General features: G+C 42.8%; 1 protein-coding gene across 2 annotated transcripts in view; it reads left to right on the forward strand.

The window, feature by feature from the left end:
• Positions 1–23,848, forward strand: part of NR3C2 (nuclear receptor subfamily 3 group C member 2) — a 375,998-nt gene that overhangs the window by 313,838 nt on the left and 38,312 nt on the right. For both annotated transcript variants that reach the window (XM_062199517.1, XM_062199518.1), the window contains exons 6-7: positions 14,820–14,950; positions 21,112–21,269. In XM_062199517.1, the coding sequence (XP_062055501.1) occupies positions 14,820–14,950; positions 21,112–21,269 (289 nt within the window). The remainder of the gene's footprint in view (positions 1–14,819; positions 14,951–21,111; positions 21,270–23,848) is intronic.

Genomic DNA, 23,848 nt, shown 5'->3' on the forward strand with positions numbered 1-23,848 from the left:
TCTTTCTCTCTCTGTCCCTCCCTCTCTCTTTGTCACTCTGTCTTTCAAATAAGTAAAATTAATCTATTTTTTAAAATGAGGAAGGGCCGGCAATTATGGTACAGCAGGTTAAGCCACTGGCATGAGCACCTGTTGGAGTATGAGCACCTGTTGGAGTCCTGGCTACTCCACTTCCATTCCAGCTCCCTGCTAATGTCCTTGAAACAGCAGTGGAAGATGGTCCAAGTGCTTGGGCTCCTGCCACCCATGTGGGAGACCCCAGTGAAACTCCTGGGTTTGGCCTGGCCCAGCTCTGGCTCTTGCATCCATCTGGGGAGTAAACCAATGGATGTAAAAGCTCTTTCTCTCTTTCAGCCTCTCTCTGTCTCTGTAACTCTACCTACAAATAAACAAATAAATCTTCCAAAACAGTAATAAATGAGACCAAGACTGAAAGGTTTGACCCCAGCTGTCTCTTAGCCCAAAACTCTGAATTTTTCAGCTATATCAAGGCTTTTACAATGGCTGTGGAATCTGATTTTTCAGGTGTTGACACACAGTGTATACCTTTGGAGTCTAATAATAATTTCAGATATTCTATTGAGAACTCTTAATGAGGAGTGAACCAACAGATGGAACACCTGTCTGTCATCATTCCATCCTTAGAATCTACCATCTCCTAAAACCATACTTCTGAATGCTATGACATTGATCCTTAAGTTCCAACATCTGGATTTGGAGAACACACTCAGACTACGGCACTGCCCTTCCTTTCTTGTTCCAGAAAACATTGCTGCAGCTGCCCAACCCCCGCCCCACTGAGCATCACAGTGAGGGAGAAAGGACTTAAGCCTCTCCCTCCCCCTCCCTCCCCTCTCCCTCCCTCCCCTCTCTCCCCTCCCCACTCCCCCGTCCCCTCTCCCTACTCCCCTCTTCCCTCTCCCCTCTCCCTACTCCCTTCTTCCCTCTCCCCTCTCCCCAAGTCATTCATTTGTCATTAAGAGAACCTTTGTGGCTATTTATTTCTGAGTAGTGGAGGTGCACAGTATTTCAAAGTGGATGAGAAGGTTAGAAAATGTCAGCTGTACACCTCAGCTGTCTTAACTAGCACTTTCGTGTAAGAGGATAAAGAAGATGGGTTTGTAGACCATACGCTGAGCCAGGATCACATTCACGTCATTTTGTGTGCACGTGTAGGGTGTGTTTCCGTGTTGACGTTTACAGGAAGTGGATGTCACTGCTGGTGTAGCGGCCTGGTGGTGTTCCACTTAATGAATGATGCAGGTGTTCCCGATGTCCAGAACAAAATCTGCTCTGTGACAGATGCTGGGAATCTCTAATAAGAAGGGACATGTGGCTTATCTCTAATAGATTGAGTTGAACGGCATATTTTTTTCCTATCCAGGCAGACTGTGTATCTGTGTATTTTAGAATGATTCAAACATAAGAAGCTACCATTCCTCCAGCAATCTGAAACCCAACAAATGTTTTCCAGGATTCAGTTTGCTAAGGAATTTAATAGTGTCGACGATCACAGCCTTACCTGTGTTCTTTTTCTTTCATTTTTCATTGTTTATTTCAAAGGCAGAGAGATAGGGAGAAAGACAGAGGACAGAGATCTTCCATCCACTGGTTCATGCCCCAAATGCTCACCACGGCTGGGGCCAAATCAGAGACCAGGAATTTCATCTGCGTCTCCACTGTGGGTGGCAGGGGCCCAAGTACTTGAGCCTTCACCTGCCATCTCCAGGCTACACAGGAACAGGACACTGGAATGGGGAGCAGAGCCTGCACTTGCAGGCACTGCAGTGTGGGAGGTAGGCATCCCGGCAACATCTTACGCTGCTGTAGCTGTTTTCTTCTTCCACAGTCAGACTTTGACACTAGAGGGAGGAATCTGTGACCTTGTGAAGTGAGCACAGTTGTTTGCCACCTTCCCCAGCATCCCCCCAGCACCTCACACTGCTGAAGGCTGCCCTGTGAGTGCAAGGCACGCTCTGCATGCCAGCTTCCACCCACCTCCGCAGCCCTGTTTATACTCTGCCAGGTCCTGGCTACGTGAAGCACAGGACTTTTGCTCCTCCAAGAGTATGAGCTTGTAAGTTGCTCGTTTTTACAGACTTGCCTGCAGTAGGAAAAGTGACTGGCTGTCACCCTTTACTCAAACAATAGTTTCATAACATTTCTAAATCAGTATTTACCTTGTCCAGCTTCTTAGAATTCAGTGATTATCAAGTAGGAATCTGACTGTTTCATGGCCCCTGTTTACAACCAAAAAACTATGGTCAATTATTGGACAGAAGCCAAGTTTATACCCAAAATGTCCCCCCAGTGAAACAATAATAGTTTGCCAAAGGTTTTTTTGCCTTCTACTTAGCTATGAGGTCTGTATACATTAAAGTTCCAGAAATTGAGCATTGAACATGCAAATACAAGACTTGACAATAAAAAAAAATTTTTTTCCTTAGAGAAAATTGCTCTTTTGTATCCTGTCTCTGGGGACAGCAGTTCTGGCAGTGAGTTCTGACGCGGTTAGCAGTACTTAAGTGCCCATGGGGTTCCAGGAGTGCTGGTGGCTGTTTTAACCTTAGTTTAGCAGTTGAGGTGCAGGCTCAGAGCAGACTGCCTGGATTCAAATCCTGGAGCACTCTTTTCAGGGAGGTGTAACTTTCTCTCCAAAAAGTTTCTTAAGGAAAGCACAGTTGTACTGTAGTCTAGTCAGGAACTTGAGTTTGTACTTTGTAGGACCAATATAAACTTTCTTAACAAAGTCTAGAAATAAAAAAAAAATCTGGTTTACTAAATCTTCAGATGAAGATTTTCTACTAAAAGAATGAATTCTTGGCCAGCGCCGTGGATCACTAGGCTAATCCTCCGCCTGCGGCACCAACACACCAGGTTCTAGACCCGGTTGGGGCACCAAGTTCTAGTCCCGGTTGCTCTGCTGTAGCCTGGGAAGGCAGTGGAGGATGGCCCAAGTGCTTGGGCCCTGTACCCGCATGGGAGACCAGGAGGAAGCACTGATTCCTGGCTTCGGATCGGCGCAGCCCGCCGGCCATGGCGGCCATTTGGAGGGTGAACCAACGGAAGGAAGACCTTTCTCTCTGTCTCTCTCACTGTCTAACTCTGCCTGTCAAAAACAAAAAAATGAATTCCTACTGCAAAAATAAATTCTTATTACCAGAGACTCTTCTGGTAGGAAGAATGCCAGTTGTAGTCATGCTTTTGCCTGCCCCCAAAGCCCCCACCATTCCTACAAGTAGAGAGCTGTTACTCTTTTTTAATCTTCTGCAGTTTGCTGTGGTCCTTACCTGATTTTAGTGTGGGGTATCAAGTCACATATCTCAGAAACAGATGTTCCTTACATGACAAAATAGGTAGAGTCATGAAAAGTTGCCTAAAAATCACTTTTTAAAGTAGATTATATTGTTACTGGCCTGGGGAAATACACAATTCAAAAATGGTAAGATTAAATCCTTGGTCAAGCAAGCATGTTTTTATAATGTTATTTATCACAGATACTCCCAATTTTACTTTCTCTAAAATCTGAATTTTCATAGTGGGTTTTGGCTGCATGTTTTCTTTTACCAAAAGCATATTCTTGTACCCAAAAGAAGTTGATGACTATATGCATACTTAAAAATCTATGATACAAAAATGTCTTTAATTTTTTGTTTATTAATTTAAATTTTATTTGAAAAACAGAGAGAGACAAAAAGAGATCTTCCATCTGCTGGTTCACTCTCCAGATACCTACAACAGCCAAGGCTAGGCCAGGCTGAAGTCAGGAACCCAGAACTCAATCTGTATCTACCATGGAGGTAGCAGAAACCCAAATACTTGAGCAATTACCTTCTGCCTCCCAGGGCGTGCATTATTAGCAAGCTGGAATTGAGAATGGAGCTGGGACTTGAACCAGGCATTCTGATATGGCATGTGGCTATCCCAAGCAGCAACTTAACTGTGATACCACATGCCCACTCCCAAAGGATGGTTTTTAAAAATGTGTGTGTGTATGTGTGTATTCTATGATTTTTTTGCAGACTTCTAATACTGTCAGTGGTAAATTATGGTTGCCATGTACCAGGTCGCTTCTGGATTTTTGGATTGTCACATGTTATTTTGATCTGTATAACATTCATTAAAGTCAGTAGAAATTGTACTGGTGAAGGCCAAGGACAGTTCTCTGAAAACATAATCCCTTTTGAAATGTCCATTATGGTGACTAACAGAACAGGAATTAGTTTTTAACCATTCCTAGACTTGACCATGTACAATTAGTAGAGAATAGGTGGATGGGACCAGTGGGAGACCAGTCTGTCTAACACAGGAGCCCAGTAGAGCAAACCAGACAGCCTTCTCAAGCCAGCCCAGGCCGGAATGCTGATTCTTCCCTGGCTAGAAGAGAATTATATAAAAGCTATAAAAATGAACAGACATCGCCACTGCAACAAGCAAAATGGTCCTCTTGCCATACACATATAGCTTGCTTGTCAGTGAAGTAAAAATTTAATAAGACTATGAAAAAAATTTAAAAACAGTAAACTGGAATCATTTGAATTCTCAGATTGAGGTCATTTTTATTCTAATTAAGGTTTGAAAGGGGGGAAAAACTGTTTCTGCATGCTGTTTTTTAGGAAAATAACAAGCCCGAGAGAGACAAGGACCATCTGTTACACTGACCATGTAACAAGATGTTAGATTTATTCAGACATAATGATGTGGTTTGCAGGATCAGATGTTAGGTTTGCTCTTTCAGATCTGCTATCATCTCAAGTTGTTTAACTCTCTGTTGTAAGATTGACACTATTGCTGCATAAATTATAAGAGCCTCCCTCCCTCCCTCCCTCCCTCCCTCTCTCTCTCCCTCTCTCTCCCTCTCTCTCTCTCTCTCTCACACACACACACACACTCCTGAAGGCAGTTTACTGAAGACACAGCATGTTTATCAGAGACCTCCTCTTGAGGTTCCAGTGGCTTAGCGAGTTCGATCCCGATTGAGCATGACTTTAATTTCTTTGTATCTACTCAACTCCAAATTTGCATAATCCATTGGATTTCTGGATCTCCAGTTGCTGCAAGCTGTTTATTGACCACTCACGTCACTGAGAGCTGTGCACCAGGCTTGCAGTCATGGAAGAGATGTACCCTTCCACCCAGAAGACGGACCGTTAGGAAGATAGGAGGAGCCTCGTGTTTAATCCAAAGGCTGATGTGAAATATTCCACAGGTCTCCGTGGTTCTCCTGGATGAAGTGATGCCTTACACGTCTCAGAGATGTTCAGTTGAAAACGTTTAGTTTAATGCAGTTTTGCTGAAGAGTTTTAAGTTAAAAAAGGAAAAAAACCATCAATGTGCTTTTCATAGGTTCCCATTGGCAGAATCGTGGGGAAACCAGCTAGTGTGAAAGGATTCCATTTATTAAATACGAATTCATGGGGGAGAGAAGTGATAAAGATGGTTCTGTTTTTCCCTCCCCATAGGGAATGGAAACTGCAGCAGACAGATCTTTGAGGCAGTTTCTGAGTGCCTTTTGGAAATAGTGGTTTATTAAAGACAGTTTACCCTTCCTGCTTTGAAAAGCACTTAGTACAGTTTTAGAGGATAGCACAGATATACGGTAAGACTAAAAATATGTCAAGGCACAAAAAGACGAAGGGCAAGCTGTAGAAATAGAAGACAGAGAGATATTTTATATATTATAAAAAATGAAATACCTCAATCTTTCATGAGATTACATAATTAAACAAAAACTTTAATTTGTTTATCTCTGAAAACAACATATAACAGGTAAGATCACGGATTGTCGGTATGATTCTTTACTATGAAGATTTTTAGCTGTGATAAACGCACATAACTCCAAATTTGCCATCTGAACCCTTTTTAACTGTTGCATTTAGTAGTAACTCTATATCGTTGTTGTGCAGCCAATCTCCAGAACTTTTTCATCTTGAAAAACTGAAACCTTGTACCTGTAAAACAATTCCCCATTGCCCCCTCCCTCAGCCCCCAAAAACCACCAATCTGCCTGTTTGCCTCTGTGAGTTTGACTACTCTAGATACCTCATCTGAGTGAAATCATGAAGTATTTGTCTCTTTGCGCCTGGTTTACTTCACTTAGCATAGAGTCATGAAGGTTCATCTACGTGGTAGCCTTTCTCCACAATCCCCCTTTAGGGATGAATAATGTTTTAGGGATGTATATGTATGGCACGTTTTATTTACCCATTCGTCTGTCAATGGACATGTGCATCGCTTCCAACCTTTGGCTGTTGTAAGTAATGCTGCTGAATGTGGGTATACAACTCTCCCTTCAATAGCCTGCTCTCAATTCTTGCAGAGTGCTTAAGTAGAAGTTAGCATTAAGAAAGAAGCTTTTTCTCCAAGACCCATGTTCTAGAGCAGTGTATCACTGAGTCTTTGTGTGGAGATGATGGGTAACCAAAAAGATGTCATCCTTAGCAGATGTGTTTTTCCAGATGTGGAGTCCTCCCATCAAGAGCTGCTTCTTGGGGCAGAGTTCAGTGGAGATAGCATGTCAAATCAGATCTCTGTCAAGTGCACTGCCTTGGAGGCCTGTCTATGGGACATCCCAGGCATGTGAGTGAACGCCAGAGGTGACAGGAGACCAGTAAGGAGTGAGTGGGGAGCAAGCGCCTGAAACTGTCCACCTCACTGGTGAAGTCAGCTGAGCCCTTGACTAGATCAATAAAAGAGAATTTAGAGTGGAGATTGCTGATGAGAACCTGGGGCAGGCAGGTGGGGGGTACCGGCTATCACACAGATTGACTCCCGGGAGGATGGAAGAGTCTAGGTTGCATTCTCCGTGTGGATGGCCAGCACGTGGGGAGTCCTTGGAGACACTCAGACTAATTCTTGGAATTCTCAAGTTCTCCAGGTGCCTGTCACCTGGGCTGCTTCATAGTATGGACTTACCAAATATCTACTTCTGTAAGAGCGCAACATGAATATGATTTACCACTGCATTGAGTTTGGGGCAGTAATTTCTCAAATCAGCTGCTTCTAGCTGGAGATTTAGATGATGAATGACTAAGCTCTTTGTATAGTTTGCTTGCTTGCTTGCTTACTTGCTTCCTTCCTTCCTTCCTTCCTTTTATAGCAGTATTTTGGAAAGCCAGTAAGAACCTGAATACTAGAACAGAAGTGTTCCTCTGACAGCCATTGGTCTATAGGCTCAGGACCCACTCCAAAAATGTAAAATAGAGTAATCCTGTTGACATATAATGATGGCCAGATGGCATGGGTCCTGTAGATGCAAAACTTGTTCAGATGCTTAGGTGCTAAGTTAAAAAAAAAAACAAAAACAAAAACAGGCAAGTTGCATAGGAACTGTGAATGCCCTACCCACTCTGATTTTTTAGTGGAGCTTTTTCTAATTCCTATTATTATGCAAATAAACCCTACTTCTAACCCTAAATTCCTTCCAAAGCAAGGGAAAAATATTTTCTAATTCTGGTTACTCACTTTTGTTCCAAGTGAAATCAGGCTTGCGTAAATTTTGATTATTACAACTTAGTATTTTGAAGCTATTTCCAAAAGATTCTGATTTTAGTATAGTTGACATTCTGAGAGGATCCGATAAAGTTATAGTTGTGAATAAAAGTGGTTTTCCAGCTTGAGAAAATTTCACTGTAAAACTATTGAACTATTTCTCTTAAAAACTTTAGAAGTATGGTTTTTATAGATTTTTAACACAAGCTCCTTACAACTGGAACTGGGCCTCTGTGCCCACTTTGGTTGTTGTATTTATGTATCCAGAGGTGGAGTTTACTCTCTTCCTACCACCTAAAAGATTTTTATAAGGAGGACATGTGTAAGAATATCGGTGTCCACATGGAAAGACAAGTACTGCATGTTCTCACATGTGTATGTGAAAGCTAAAACATTGATCTCCGAGAAGCAGGGGATAGAACAGTGATTACCAGAGCCTGGGAAGGGTTAACAGGTAAAAGGGTGCAGGTAGCTAGGAGGAATAACTTCTGTTACATAGCACAGCAAGATAACTGTGGCTAACAGTAATTAGCTATGCATTTCAAAAGAGCTAATAAAGTGCATTTTGAATTTTTCCAATGCAAAGAAATGATAGATGACTGAAGTACTAGATATGTCAGTTACCCTCATCTGATCGCAACACATTGTACAAAGCTACTTCAGAAAGTTTATGGAAACATAGAACCTAAAGATAAGCTTATTTTGGTGCAAAAAGTATTAAAATCCATTCACAGTTTCTTGGTAAGATGCATTTTCAGTAATCTTTTGAGCATCCGCATCTTTATGCATGTATTGAAGAGTTACACTATTTTCACAAATATGTGCAATTATTATATGTTTAGTTCTTAAGTGTATTTAAAAAAAAATAGATGGCAGGGTGAAAGAATATGTGTGGCCATGGTTTATAAGTGGAGACTAGCAACGTTAGTTACTCAGGTCTGGGGTTCACTTTGACACAGGGCACGTTCTTGCCTCTATAATCTGTGGTCTTGGTTTTCACCCACTGCCCAAGGGGAACTTTTGGTCATGTGTTTGCTTTTGTGTTTTAGAAACGGTGCATAACGTTGCTTCTCTTTCCCAAGGTAGTCAGTATATTTTCACATCATCCTGCTCAAAATGAGGTTAAGGTTATAAAATGAACAAAAGCTTATAGCAAAGAGGATTTCTGTGAAGTAATGGTACAAAATTAATACCAGTATTGTGCCAAAAAGATTGTCCTTGTCTCAAAATTCTTTGGATGTACATTTCCATACATTTAATCTAATTGTACAAAAATGATGTGCTATTAAAGGTGTTTTCAAGACAGCCTATTTTCTTGAAATTTCAAGCTATATTGAATGCACATTGCTCTTTTGTAAAAAACTTCATTTCATGCAGTGGAAATAGCCATGGAATTTGAAAACACAGAATCTTCCCATACAATGGGGAGCAGAGAATAAACAAATGACTGAATATAATAATAAAGCCTATGAGGAGGAATCTCTCTTTAGAGTTGTAGAACTAGAGAAAAAAAGCTAAAACCTGTGACTTGGGCCAGCAGCATGGAAAGAGGGAAAGGCCTGGAATTTGAAGTCAAAATATCCTAGGTTTAGCTCCCTCACGCCCCTGAGTTCCTTCTCATAAGCATGAAGATAATCTCTCCTCAGACAGAGTAAGGTTTGGTGAGAAGAAACCCGGCCCTGTTGCATGGCAGGGAATCCACAAGTCACAGCCGTGAAGACTGGCTGTGAAGACAGGCCACAGCTCCGGAAAGGGTTAAGTCGGTGCTGTTGATACTGGCACAAATGCTTTCTTCAGGTGTGTTGTCACAGGTTAACATTCTAATCTGTTTGCAAGTGGGATCTGAGCTGTCTCTGTAACCCACCTTGAATCTGTGTGTGGATGTTTGGTTAACACATCCGAGAACAGAAACACCTGGGTATAAATGGAGGTGTGCAGCTGTCAGGTTCCACTTCAGACAAGTCACTGTCACCTTCTGACATCTGTGTTCTCTCTGGTTTTGCTTGATTTACCATCCGTATATGTAGAACTAATAACAACAATAGAAATATTGTTTTCTAGACAAGTCATTTTCAAAATTGGATCCTTTCTTGGCTTGTTCCAACCAAAAACATCAGTGGGCTCTCAAAAAGCATTTTATTTTCTCTATTATGCCCAAAAAGAAAGGAAGTGGTAGGGAGAGAAGGGGAGGGAGGCTAACATTTACACAGCACTGTATAATTTAAGAGCTTCCTTGTAACCGGCTCCTGGCTCCCTGACAGGTTGGAGTCTTACCTTAGTCTGGCTTCACGTTTGGTAAGCCTAGTCTGAGAAGTGATAGGATTACAGGATTGCAGAGCCAGCTCGCTGAAGGGCCAGGGTAAGCATCTCCGGGCCCTACTACAGCAAAGCCAGAGGTGTCTGTTCTACCTGCAGCACAGGTAGCCTAATGCATGTGAGCACACTTAAAGCTGCACAGTGTCAAATGTGTGTTGTGTGGCACACCATGACATCCCGATTAGGCAGTCTACTTTACCCTATTTCACAATCTGAAACTTTCTCTCTTGTTTTTGTTTAGAAAAAAAAAAAACACCCTTTTTCAGAACTGCACCTGCACAAATGCCCTAACTCCTTTGGTAGCCACGTAGATTATCTTTGTAATCATTATCATCGCTATATGCAAATCTGGATGTCTTCAACCATTTCGTTATCATTACCTGTTCTTTTTCCTTTTCCCCTTCCCTCTCTTTTTCACTCACTCACGAAATATTTATAGAGCAAAGGTTGACACATAGCACTTATGTGTCATATTCTTTTTGACATGCAGAGAGATTGGTCAGACATGGACCCTACCTTTAAGAAGCCTGGAGTTTGCAATCAGAATGGTGGACCTGGATTGATCTCTTCCCCATCTAAATTCAGAGAAATTCTGCATTTTAAAAAGTCTTAAATACATAGTCAATCTAAAAAAAAAAAGTCCAAAAAGAAGGAAATCATAGCCAGAGAAGTTTAACTCAGAGCTGAAGCTACAGTGGGCCTGCAGACTCTTGAATGCTTTAGGAGTGGCTTTAGAGATGGCGTTAGGACAGGAGCAGGAAACAGGAACTGGAGCTTAACAATCCAGTAAGGCAGGGCCTGAAACAGAGCCTGCTGCAAAAATCCAGGCCTCCGTGAAGGTTTCTCCCTCTACTAACAAGAACAATAAAATCTAACCAACCAGCTAGCCCAGGGACATGGCAGGGAAGCTGAAAGAAATAAGAAACACAAGCCAGTACCACATCAAGTGTGGAATCTAAATTTAAACTTCATGAGTCTTGCAAAAAGCATTTAAGTTGAGAAATTAGAATATAAACTGGTCCAGAGCAACTGAAATGCATATAATGCATATACCCGTGACAGCTGTAAATACTAAAACTTCCTATAGAGTTCCTTGTACAAGCTACTACCCATAGGATTCACTCAGGACACAGAACACCAAACAATTCATGTTAGACATATTACTGTTCTAAAATAGTGAATTGAAACATCTGAAAGAAACTATAAAGTAGACATGTTTAAAACTCCCAGAGATGTAAGGGAAATATAATAACAATATATGAAGAAATATATTATGGAAAATAATAGAAATGTCTAAAAAGAACCAAGTAGAGCATTTCTAGGCCCTCAACAAGAAAAGCATTGCCATTGAAATTAAAATATTATAGACATTAAGGAGTAGATTACACATAAACTGAGAAAAATGTTTAATTAGAAAACAGATCTGAGAAAATCATTGAAAATGCAGCAGATGCGGGCAAGGAGATGGGAAATAGGAAAGAGGACTGGCATTGGACTCAGTGGTTGGGGGCTGCTTGGGACACCCACATCCCTTATCAGAGTGCCTGGATTTGAGCCCAGTTTCCTTCTCAAGTGTGCCCTGGGAAGCAGTAGGTGACAGCTCATGTTCTTGGGTCCTTGCTATACGAGAGACCCAAGCTGAATTCGGGGCTCCTGGATTCAGCCTTGCCCAGCCCTGGCTATTGCACACATTCATATAATGTTTCTAATGTCTGCCTCTCTCTGTTTCTTTGCCTTTCAAATAAATTAATGATTTTTTTAAAAAATATTATGAAAGGGAGGTCAATGTGGAAGACATAGTGAGAAGGTCCAACAAACTACTAATAGGGATTCAAAAAGGAAAGAATAACAGGGATTGAGATAAGAACAGTCATTGAAGAAACAATGACTAAGGATATTTCAGAACTGAAAAAATATCTACATCTTCAACTGAATAAAGACACTGAGGCCTGGGGGCTGGCACTGTGGCGTAGCAGGTGAAGCCACTGCCTCCAGTGCTGGCATCCAATATGGGTGCCGGTTCAAGACCCAGCTGCTCCACTTTCAATCCAGCTCTCTGCTATGGCCTGGGAAAGCAGTAGAAGATGGCCCAAGTCCTTAGACTCCTGCACCCACATGGGAGACCCGGAAGAAGCTCTTGGCTTCTGGCTTCGGATCAGCACAGCTCTGGCAGTAGTGGCCATCTGGGGAGTGAACCAGCGGATGGAAGACCTCTCTCTCTGCCTCTCCTTCTCTCTCTCTGCAACTCTGACTTTCAAATAAAAATAAAATAAATCTTTTAAAAAAACCAGTCCTGAACAGGAAGAAATAAAACTCTGTCTGTATTTGGGTACATCATAATGAAACTATAGATATCAAATAGAGATTAAAAATTGAAGCTACCGTGGAGAAAATACTCGTTACTTTTGGGAAAATGACAGTCTAACAGGAAATTTCCCAAAAGCAACATTTAAAACCCAGGTATAGTGATATCCTCACACATACTCTCACTCTCACACAAACACACACACACACAATCTTTAAAGTATTGAAGGAAATTATCTGTCAAATCTATAGTTTAAAAAAACTATCATTCAGGAGTAAAGGTGAAATAAAGACACTCTCCGACAAATGGAGAGCCTTCAGGTGATCGTGGAAATGAGAATAACACTGGGCTACCTTTTCAAAGGGAAAAATGAATTGGATCCTGGCAAGCCTTGGTGGGATGTGAGGGAAAGGCCACTCCCGTGGCCTGCTGGTGGGAAGGAGAAATGCAGGTATACACAGATATAACTCTCTGTCCCGTAGAAGTGCTAGTTGTTCCTTGGTCATCATTTGTTCCAATAATGAAGAGGAAATAACCCGAGTGTCCCTTGGTAGTAGAGCAGATAAGTAAATTGTGATTAAATTTGAACACATGATGCTTGCAGTAATTAAGCATTAATTAACTTAGAGTTGTCTACATGAAAATGGATACAGCTCAGAATAAAAGTGAGCTGCAGAAGGACCTATATATCCAGTTTTAAACTTACTTAAACCAGTATTGCATGTTGGTTTTATAGATACACACATGTATTATAGGATATTCACATCTTTTTTGTTAAGATTTATTTTATTTATTTGAAAGACAGAGTTACAGAGAGAGGGAAGGAGAGGCAGAGACAGAGTGTTCTTCCATCTGCTGGTTCACTCCCCAGATGACTGTAATGGCTGGAGCTGTGCTAATTCGAAGCCAGGAGCTTCTTCAGGGTCTCCCACATGGATGCAGGGGCCCAAGGACTTGGGCCATCTTCCATTGCTTTCCCAGGCCATAGCAGAGAGATGGGTCGGAAGAGGAGCAGCCAGGACTAGAACTGGCACTTCAGGCCAGGGCTTTAACCTGCTGTGCTGCTGCGATATTCACATCTGGATGGAAATGACAGTCACCCAAGCTGAGTGTTCCTTCTGGAATGCGGAAGGATGGATGGGATAAGGGAAGGAGACAGCAGCCCTCAGCTCTGCCAAAAATACTAGCATTGTTTTCTTTGCTAGTCCTGGATGGTAGACCCATAGGTTACAGGTGTTTCTCCTTGTGGTTGTGTGTGTGTGTATGTATGTGTGTGTTTAAATTATTTCCTTAAAGTATCCATGATGAAGGAAAAACATAATACTGTAGAGCAAAATGTTCCCTGTTTCCTTGCGGGTGCCTTCTTAACGGCATTTAGAGCTGACAAGCAGATTTCTGCCAAATGAGGGAGCCCAGAGTGCATCCTGGGAGAGGTACAAGGTTGCTTTGTCTCACATGCTACCTGCTTTTAGCCACCATGAGAAGTGGATCAGCCATCATAACTGCCTTTTCTGTTTCTTTGATCTGTCCAGTCCTCTGTCACTTTTCACCAGTTGTCTCTTTTTTCACTTTTTACAACCTGGCCATCACTGATCAGTAGTTCTCCAGGGCCTCCCAAAAGGATTATTCCTTTGAGGAAAGACATGTAACAAATTGTGATGACTTGGTTTCTTCTTAAAGAAAGAGACAAGAGGGCCAGCACTGTAGCTCATTTGGTTAATCCTCCACCTGAGGGCGGCATCCCATATGGGCGCTGGGTTCTAGTCCCGGTTGCTCCTCTTCCAGTCCAGCTCTCTGCTGTGGCCCAGGAGGGCAGTGGAGGACGGCCCAATCCTTGGGCCCTCCCACATGGGAGACCAGGAGGAAGCTCCTGGCTTCAGATCAGCACAGTGCTGGCTGTAGCGGCCATTTGGGGAGTAAACCAACAGAAGGAAGACCTTTCTCTCTCTCTCTCTCTCTCTCTCTCTCTCTCTCTGTCTGTCTCTGTCTCTGTCTCTAACTCTACCTGTCAAATAAATAAAAAAAAGAGAGAGACAAGAATAGCATCCGTTGTTGTAGAGTACGGATTCTCGTGGAAATGTTTGCCTGGCGAGCGGTGGCGATTGGTCAGTTGGGTACGTGAAAACACTTGCGTATATGGAGCCAAACTCTCATATCTATCTTTCCCTTGAACAGAGCAGTTCCATGTGGAGTTCTCACTTTTTGAAATTGTGGTTAGTTTTCCTTTTGAAACAAGATGCTAACAAATATTTTCCAGAGCCTCTGGAAGGAAGGTCTGTGTAGAAATAATTGGTCATCGTTGTCTTCTTTGCATACCATCTAACACTGTCCTTTTGACATTGGAGGTGCCCGGGACCTGTTGCTAAAAAGGAACAAGAGTCTATGGGCCTTTCTGTTTTATGAATGACCTCAGTAGAGCACACAACACAATCACTTAATATTACCCCACACATAAAATGAAATCAGGGCACACTGAAAAGGACTGGATTCAATGCTTCTGCCACATTCTCTTAAGGTACCAGTAATGGCACAGCAGTGTTGGTCTAGAAACAGTTTACCAATCACTGTGGAAGGCATCCAGTCAGTCTTTCTGCTCCATGTTGAACCCCAAAGGAAAACTGCGACCCAGATGTCATGTTCAGCTGCCCCGGGCTGGGCTGGATAGTGACCCTTGCATTCTCAGACCCGTGCTGCCTTGCCTTTGCAGAGAGAAGATGCACCAGTCTGCCATGTATGAGCTGTGCCAGGGCATGCACCAGATCAGCCTTCAGTTCGTTCGACTGCAGCTTACCTTTGAAGAGTACACCGTAATGAAAGTCTTGCTGCTACTAAGCACAGGTAAATCAGTGTCCATGCTCGTACCTTTTCTACATCATCAGGTCATCTCTCCTATAGAGGAGTGGCTTACTGAGACTGTTCAGGTCGTTGGCACCAAAAGTTAAAAAAAAAAAGTTTTAGAAGTTGGGAGGAGCATTTTGGCCTTTGAGCTATTAAGTTGATAGTATGAAGCTTTGGGCTTATGAAAGAGCATATCCCTTTTCCATTTAATCAGGAAGTAATTTATTGTCTGTTATGTGTGCAGTGGGACTGGACAGTCCAGGAAGCACAAGAGAGAATGAAACAGAGTCTCTGCCCTCAGGGAGACTGTGACAAGTTCAAAGACGACTTTCATGAATTCCGGAAAGTAATTATCCAACACAGAGGCTCCGAGAAGGGCACATTCAGTTCTAGGGATCAGGAAGGCAGAGTGCAGTTCAATCTTGGAGGTCTGTGCAGGTGATGGATTGGACATGAGGCATGGGATGGCATTTCTGGCAGGGAGCTGTGTGAATGAGTGTGCACCAGGGAGAGCATATGTAAACAACAGCACTTAGTTCTTGGGGTGAGGGGATTGCTTCGCCTATTCGTTTTCTAATTTGTTCCTTGTGTATTCATTTGTATTCATTGAATTTTTCATGGTGCATCGGGTTAAACTGGGTTGGCAAGTGGTGAGGGATAAGGTTGGACTATAGGTTGGACCAGATTACTCAGTGCCCATTGATGAAATCTGGCCTTCATTAGACAGAAAGGGGAGTGCAGTGAGCAGAAGGATGACAGGACCAAAGCTGTGTTTTATGGCTTGATGAAGATTTATTCAGCAGAAGAATGGATTAAAGGGGAGCTAGGGGCGTCAGAGGGAGAGAGGCAATGACAGAGAATGTAGCCTGGCTGTCCAGAGGCTGTGGAAATGATGGCCAGGGATATGGTGATTGGTGGTGTGATGGGCAGGAACAAGTGCGCAGCTGAAACCTTGACCTTAGCGACTGACAGGGGTGGGGGAAGGAAAAGCGGTCTGGATCAGCAGCGACCCAGGTGTTGAGCTCAGAGATGACTAACACAGTGGCGGGAACGTTACTAGAAACATGATCGTGTCGCAAAGGGGAGCAGATTCCGTGCAGGGTAACATGGGTGATCTTTTGGACGGGTTAATTTTCTGAGGCTAACTCTGTATCCCAGGAGAGACAGCAAAGAGAGGGAAAACTTTGCAGTTGGTACTAGAAGACAGACTTGAGTCCGGAGAGATCTAGATCTGGAGTTAGCCTTAGAGAACATTGCCCTGTACGCTCGGATGGGGAGTAGGTTTGCCTTGGGCAGAGAGGGAAGAGGGAGGAGCTGGCTGCGCTGTTAGGGGAGGATGGTGGAGGCTGCGGGGAGGGGCGGCATTGGCAGAGGGAGTAGAAGCCCCAAGTTGAGGGGTCCTGCAAGGGATAGAGCAGCAGCATGGCCTGCACGGAGAAAGCTGAGAATGCCAGGAGCTGGCTTCTGGAGCTGACCAGTCGGCATCGGGCAAGTGCCAGATGGCCAGCGACTTGCAGACTGATGGGAAGCTTTTTCAGACTTCTGGCACCAAGTGTGGGAGGAGAGAAGTTGATGGCAGAAGCTGCCAGAAGAGACACCAGGGGACAGGATTAGCTTTGGCAAGGGGCTTGGGCACAGGAGTTTCCAAACCGAGCAGCAAGAATGTGAAGAGGCTCACATCGGACGAGGGCAATGCCCAGAATGGTGACCTGGGACAGTATGCAGAGAGAGGTGCTGGGCCAAGTGCTGTAGCGACTAAGGAAACTGAGAAGTGTTCTGGATGTCAACAGCCAGCAAGGGTGCCACAGCGAGTGGCATGGGCTCCAGGGGACAACAGGCTGTCTGGCAGAGACTGGAAGAAGGGAAGAGGAGCCAGGCCAGGCGCGTGAGTCGGAGGCCTGAGAGAAGGGGCGGTCTCTAGTAAAATCATTGGGAAAGTGGCATCACCAGCCAGGGTGGTGAGCATAGAGTGGGTAAGAAGAGGTGGTCTCCCCAGTGACGAGGAGCTGGGTCTGAGAAGGGTGAGTTGGAATCAGTTAGTGATGAGCTCAGGGAGAGGACAGGCCGTGGTAACAATGGATAATGACCCTCTGTCGCATACAAGGGGCTTTCAAAAGCTTGCCACAAATGCAATTTAAAAAAATCAATTTAAGCATACACAGTTGGCACAGTGGTTGAGACACTACTTGGGATGCCAACATCCTGTGTTGGAGTGCATGGTTCAAGTTCTGGCTGCTCCATTTCCAATCCAACTTCCTGCTAATACACGCCAAGGGAGGCAGTGGTAATGCCTCAGGTATTTGGGTGGCTGCTGCCCATGTGGAAGACATGGATTGAGTTCTGGACTTATGGCATCAGCCTGGCCCAGCCCTGGCTGTTATGGATATTTAGAGAAAACCAACAGATTGAAGATCGATCTCCCTCCCCTCCCCCTCCCCCTCCCTCTCCACTTCTCCCTCCCTCTCCCTCTTCCCCTACTTAAAGTGAAATGAAAAAAAAAAATGTTTTAAAGTTTATTTTGTTGCAAAAACATTTGAAATCCATACATACTTTTTTGATAATATGTATCTTCCATGAACTTTCTGAATACTCCTTCTATTCACGGATTTCAAATATTTTTAAAATGTATTTATTTAAAAGGCAGAGAGAGAGAGAGGTACCTTCCATGCACTGGTTCATTCCCCAGATGCCCACAACAGCCAAGGCTGAGCCAAGTTGAAGCCAGAAGCCAGAACTCCATCCTCTCCCACATGGGTGCAGGGCCCACGCACTTGAGGCATCATTCACTGCTGTCCAAGAGGCACATTAGCAGGGAGCTGGATCAGAAGCAGAGCACCTGGGATTTGAAGCAGCACTCCCATATGGGTTGTCCGTGTTGCAAGCAGGAGCTTAACCCACTGCGCCACAGCACCAGCCCCAGATGCCACACTTTGTTTGCACCAACATAAACTTATCCTTTAGTTCCATTTTCCATGAACTTTTTGAGGTTCCCTCATATGTTGAACACCTCACGATTTGTAAAGCGTGTTTCTATATTAATACTTCCAATTTAATTTAGTGCTGGGAGATTGACAAGCCTGTTGCAAAGCTGACAAAACAAGCATCTAAGTGGTTGTTGGTTCAGAATCCTTGGGACTCAACCCCAGGACTTTGGACTTCGCATCACAGTTGCTCCCTCGCTCTCAGAAGCAGAGTGCGGACCGACGGCAGTCGGGGAGGCCCAGAGGGGAGCAGATGGAATCCAGGGCGGCACCATGGCAGAGGGGCAGGCAGTGCAGGCAGGAAGGGGGGGCCAGCAGGTCACAGCTGTGTTTTGTTTGGCCAGCACACGTTTGGGGGGTTGCTTTTGGCCTTTTGTTTTGTTTTCTTTTCATTGAATTTGATTGCCCAGGGCAGGGCATGTCCTCTGGTTTGCCACAGGCCTCACCATTCCTCACTAATCACACACAGCCCATCTCCTGTAGTGTCCGTGTTTGCCGGGTCAGCAGAACCAGGCTGCTTCCCCTCGCTCCACTTGCCTTCAGGGTTTCTGATGTTCCTAATTTGTCCTCTCTGGAGTATAACTTTGGCAATCCCACCTTTCAATTCAATGAAAGTGATTTTATTCCCTTTTCCAAGCTATGTTGTCAACCACTGCTAGTTAAAAAAAAAAATCATATCAGATGTGTGACAGTTTAAATGAAATATTTTCACCTAAAATATATATGTAATATTAATTCTTTATAAATTTTGACTGCTAATTCCTAATTGTTCTCTTACCTTTCTTACCCTCCTACTCATTCATAGATTCTGATACTACTCTGAAGTGACCTGAAGTATGCAATAGCATCCAAGTAGCTCACTACTTTCCATTCTGAATTTTTCTGCATGCAGGGAAAGCAATATAAAAAGGCAGGAAAACATACGTAAAGAATTGTATGAGTCCTAGAAACTGCAGCCTTCCATAAGTTTATTTTGCTAATTTGTGATACAATGAATGAAACATGTTCTTATTTGAGGCTGTTAAATTGCACACCTGATGTCCAGCGTATCAAGAAAGTTTTTAGCCATGGCCTCAAGAGCATGCCATGGTCTTGGTGCTTACAGAGGAAAACAGACAGACTTCTGCCGCCGTTGTCTCTTTGCTCTTCTCCAGCCCATAGCTTTTGGACAATTTCCAACAGCCCTGCTGCATTTAATAAGTAAATGCAGAAATTCTGGGCAAACCTCCAAAATTGGAGGTTTTGCTTAAGTTCCCTTTATTTGTGGGTTTGTTTCAACTTCTAAAAAATCTGGCTAGGAAACTGGTGAAACATATTTCAGTTACAGCAGCAAAATGCAAGTAATAATATTTGATACAAGTTGTTATAATCTTGAATTTTTGATAGCACAACTATCAGAAATATGAACATTTTTGGTTAATCTTAGATGTGTTGAAATATAGCCCAAAAATGTATTCACTGTATTTTAATGTTATGTCGTTTTTTAGTGTATAGGGTGACATCCACTTAAGTATCTTATTTTGGAAAAGCTAAAAGTTTACTTTTTCCAATTTCATAACCTAAAAAAATGTTAATTTGTGGATTGTCAGTGTAGGCTGAGATTTGCAAACTTTCTGTTTCTTTTAGAAAGTTTTAAGGCAATGTTAAAATTTTGATAGAAAGATCTGTGGTTTTAGGATTGACATTCTGGTTACTACCATTCCTCTTTCATGTTTATACTTCCAAAACAAGGTTTTCATTTTAAGATAAAAAACCCTATGTATTATATAATGAAATACATTTAACTGCTAATATGAATGTCAAATATTTTAAACCACAACTAATACTGTGGTAGCCTCAGGAATGTATGCAGTTGCTATTAGGCGCTTAATCCTCCCCCCTCACAAAAATAGATTTAAATAAACCACAAATCAAAACCCTCAACGGTTAAACTCAAGGAGATTAAGAAGTTAATTTGCAAAATACTTCACATCTTTCTATGGAGTAGCAGGGTTTATTTGGTAATTGTGGTATGCCAGCTCCCAGAGTTGCACATAATATTCATGAATATACTTAGCCGTTCTAAAGTGCTGACGACCATATTATTATTTACACCAATTATAAGAAACTGCAAATATGTGCAATTAAGAAATGAAAATAAGAGCAGTTTCAAAATCAGAATGTTAGTGGCACAAGATGAATGTTCATTAGGTCTTCCTCTCCTAGAAAATAAAGTTCTGGGGTGATTTTATTACTCAGAGTTAAAGCACAAACATACCTTTTTATTGCCTATAGTGACAAAGCAGACGTAAAATTTTCAAAGGGAGTGGCTCTAGCCTAAACTCTGCCCATGCCGCCACCTGCACACAGCTGCACCCTTTCTCAATAAACCTGGTCCTGCCTGGGAAAGATCCTCCTAGCATTTGACATGCTTACAAGTGCTGAGTTCCAAAGTCGTCTTTTTTCAAAAGTGTTGAGTTATTTATTTTATTCGAGGCAGACAGACATAGAGAAAGCTCCAATCTGCTGGTTTCCTCCCCAAATGCCCAGAATAGCAAGGGCTGGACAGGTGTGCAGCAACCTCCCATAGAGGGCCAGTTTCCCAGAGCGTATTTGATTTGAACTTGAGTATGAAGACGAAGTTTTCCAACTCTAGCCCAGCTTGGATTGTGGCTCTTCTGGTTGTCATGGAAAATCAAAATATACTTTTGTATTTTCCAAGGTATTGGCAAGTTAGGATTCATAAAACATTTTGATGACAGGCCATCAGACATTATAGCACTGTGGTGCAGAGGCCGGCTTTGGAAACAGACTTAAGCTTTTACTATCCCTTCTCTGCTGTGTGTATTTATTGTTTGCTTGGGCAGATTCTCAACATGCAACCTTCAGTTTCCTCATCTGTAAAATGAGAATAATATAATGTTTAAGTCATAACATGGGGGACAGGTTCAAGTCAGCTAATATATGCAAAATGCATAATGATACACTTGCAATAATTCAAAGTTATTCTCCTGTGTATAACTTGAACAAATGTCTACCAGTTGATAGCACCCATTTTTATTTGTAATTGCAATTAATTGGGATTTGGTATCCAACCTTATCATCAATGTATAACCACAAAATGTTCTAGGCCACCTGACTGAGAAGATGCTAGAGCCGTTTTCAGCCTTGGGGTTTACATATCTGTATTCCTCAACACAGTTCCAAAAGATGGCCTCAAAAGCCAGGCTGCATTTGAAGAAATGAGAGCAAACTACATCAAGGAGCTGAGGAAGATGGTAACCAAGTGTCCCAACAACTCTGGGCAGAGCTGGCAGAGGTTCTACCAACTCACCAAGCTCCTGGACTCCATGCATGATGTAAGTAGAGCCCTTGGTTCTTGTTCAGTGAAGGATCAACCACCCCACATGTGCTGTTGAAGAAATGAAAGCAGAGAGCTAAGAGTTTTCAGGGCGTTGGAAAGAAAGTATGTGGTGAGAGGCAGCAAGAGTTAAAAGGGGAAGAAGGAGATTTTTCTTTTGATAACCTTTGGATCAAATCTCATTTATAGCACCAGGGATAGCGCTGTGCCTTGGACCAAGGAAGGCTCTCGTGTTTGCTACAGGTGTCAGATTGAGTTTCACATTTTTGTTTGCAAGTTAGGAAACGTTTGGTTAATAAAAATGTTTGCTCTAACATTGCATAAATAGTGTCCATCTTCTACAACTGTTAATCTAATAACCCAATCTTTCAAAACATTATTAGTGGTTCAGGGCCAGCATGGATCATCTCAACCTTTGCCAAATTTTGAATACTATATTCATTATTCTTCATAGGAGTCACCTTCCTTGTCTTGTATAAATAGAGAGAGTGGATGGTGAGCTTGTTTCTAATTTAATCAATTAAACATCTACAAGGTGTGCGTGTGCATTAGCAGTTTCTATAAAATATTGATTTAGATAATTTGTTTTATGTTATTTAAAATATGCTCCTTGTTTCACTTTGCAAGCAGCTTTTCCAATTCTGGCTCAAAGAATCTTGTACATAGTCCTGCGAGTTTAGTTTTTCATAGTTGTGAGGTTTCCATACTTTCTTTTGGAAAATTTATTGCCTGAGTTCAGCCTATATGTTTTGAGTAATTCTATTGCAAATATTTTCTCTAACATTAAGGGAAATGTTGGCAGGCTTGATGAGCAATATTGTAATATTACTATTGACATAATGGTCCCTCCTTTAGACCACTTATGCAAGTGGAATGTGATCTCCCTGGGATGCTAATGACATGTAGTTTATTGATTTAAAAAATGTCACTTTCCAGTGCTTTACACTGAGACTGTGTGTATCACTAATCTTTGCTTTCCCTGATCTTTTCATGTGACAAGGAGAATTCATGATAGTTTCATAATTATCAGTGGCTTAAAGAGGACAGTTTAGTGAAAAATCTAAGAAATAAGAGATGATGGCAAGGTGAAGAGTCAGGGAACCCAGCAAATGCTGCTCCTGGTGACTCTCACAAAAGGAAATACAGGAAACTAGAGTTGGGTCTCCCCGTGCGTTTTCTGCTGAAGCTCCTGGTGATCTACACGAGAACACCTAGCAGGTTAACCTTATTCTGTTGATTTCACTGAAAGGCCTTCCAGTAGAGATCCAATTGCCATCTTGTGCTTCCTTCATAGTGAATTCCCTTACTTGTATAGGCAGGCAAAAAACAGTATCAAAATTAGCACATGTGTAACTGTCATCGCAAAACATAATACAGCCGGCGCCGTGGCTCAACAGGCTAATCCTCCGCCTAGCGGTGCTGGCACACCGGGTTCTAGTCCTGGTTGGGGTGCTGGATTCTGTCCTGGTTGCCCCTCTTCCAGGCCAGCTCTCTGCTATGGCCCGGGAGTGCAGTGGAGGATGGCCCAAGTGCTTGGGCCCTGCACCCCATGGGAGACCAGGATAAGCACCTGGCTCCTGCCTTCCGAACAGCGCGGTGTGCCAGCCGCAGTGCGCCGGCCGCGGTGGCCATTGGAGGGTGAACCAACGGCAAAAGGAAGACCTGTCTCTCTCTCTCACTGTCCACTCTGCCTGTCAAAAAGTAAAAAAAAAAATAATAATAATAATACAGATGACATATTCTGAAGCAATTTGCAAGCAGTGAGACCAACAAGAAATGGTAAAATGGGTTCTTCAGCCTTCCACATAGCACAGTGGAAACACAGAGGTTGCACCCAGTGGCCAAGAAGTCAAAGCCTTCTCTGCCTGGCACCAGACAGGGGCTCAGTGAGTAGTTGTATCATAAATGCTGATTATCTGTACAATATCCCAGAGTAAGTTAGTGTAATGGGGTTTTGGAAAGGCAATCAAGGTTTAATTGATATGCCACAAACTGAATAAATTGAAATTGCACAATGTGACAAGTGTTAAGATACATACACACCCATAAAATTATCACCAAAATCAATATAACAGAGATTCCTATCACCCCAAGAGTTTCCCCCTGCTTTTTTTTTAGTTTTATTTTAAAGGTTTTGTTTATTTATTTGAAAGGTAGAGTTACAGAGAGGCAGAGGCAGAGAGAGAGAGAGGGAGAGAGGACTTCCATCCATTGGTTCACTCCCCAGATGACTGCAGTGGCCAGAGCTGTGTGGATCTGAAGCAAGGAGCCAAGAGCTTTTTCTGGGTCTCCCAAATGGGTGCAGGGGCCGAAGGACTTGGGCCATCTTCTACTGCTTTCCCAGGCCATAGCAGGGAGCTAGATCAGAAGTGGAACAGCTGGGATTTGAACTGGTGCCCATATAGGATGCCAGCACTGCAGGCGGTGGCTTTACCTGCTAAGCCACAGAGCCAGCCACTCCCCCTGCTTTTCCTTTACCTTTCCTCATACTTCCTACTCCCCAATTACTTTCTATATTGTTTTCTGTCAATACAGATTAGTTTGCATTTCTTAGCATTTTGTATAACTGGAATCATG

This window comes from Lepus europaeus, chromosome 8, assembly GCF_033115175.1.
Source record: "Lepus europaeus isolate LE1 chromosome 8, mLepTim1.pri, whole genome shotgun sequence".
In the NCBI taxonomy this organism is placed as follows: domain Eukaryota; kingdom Metazoa; phylum Chordata; class Mammalia; order Lagomorpha; family Leporidae; genus Lepus; species Lepus europaeus.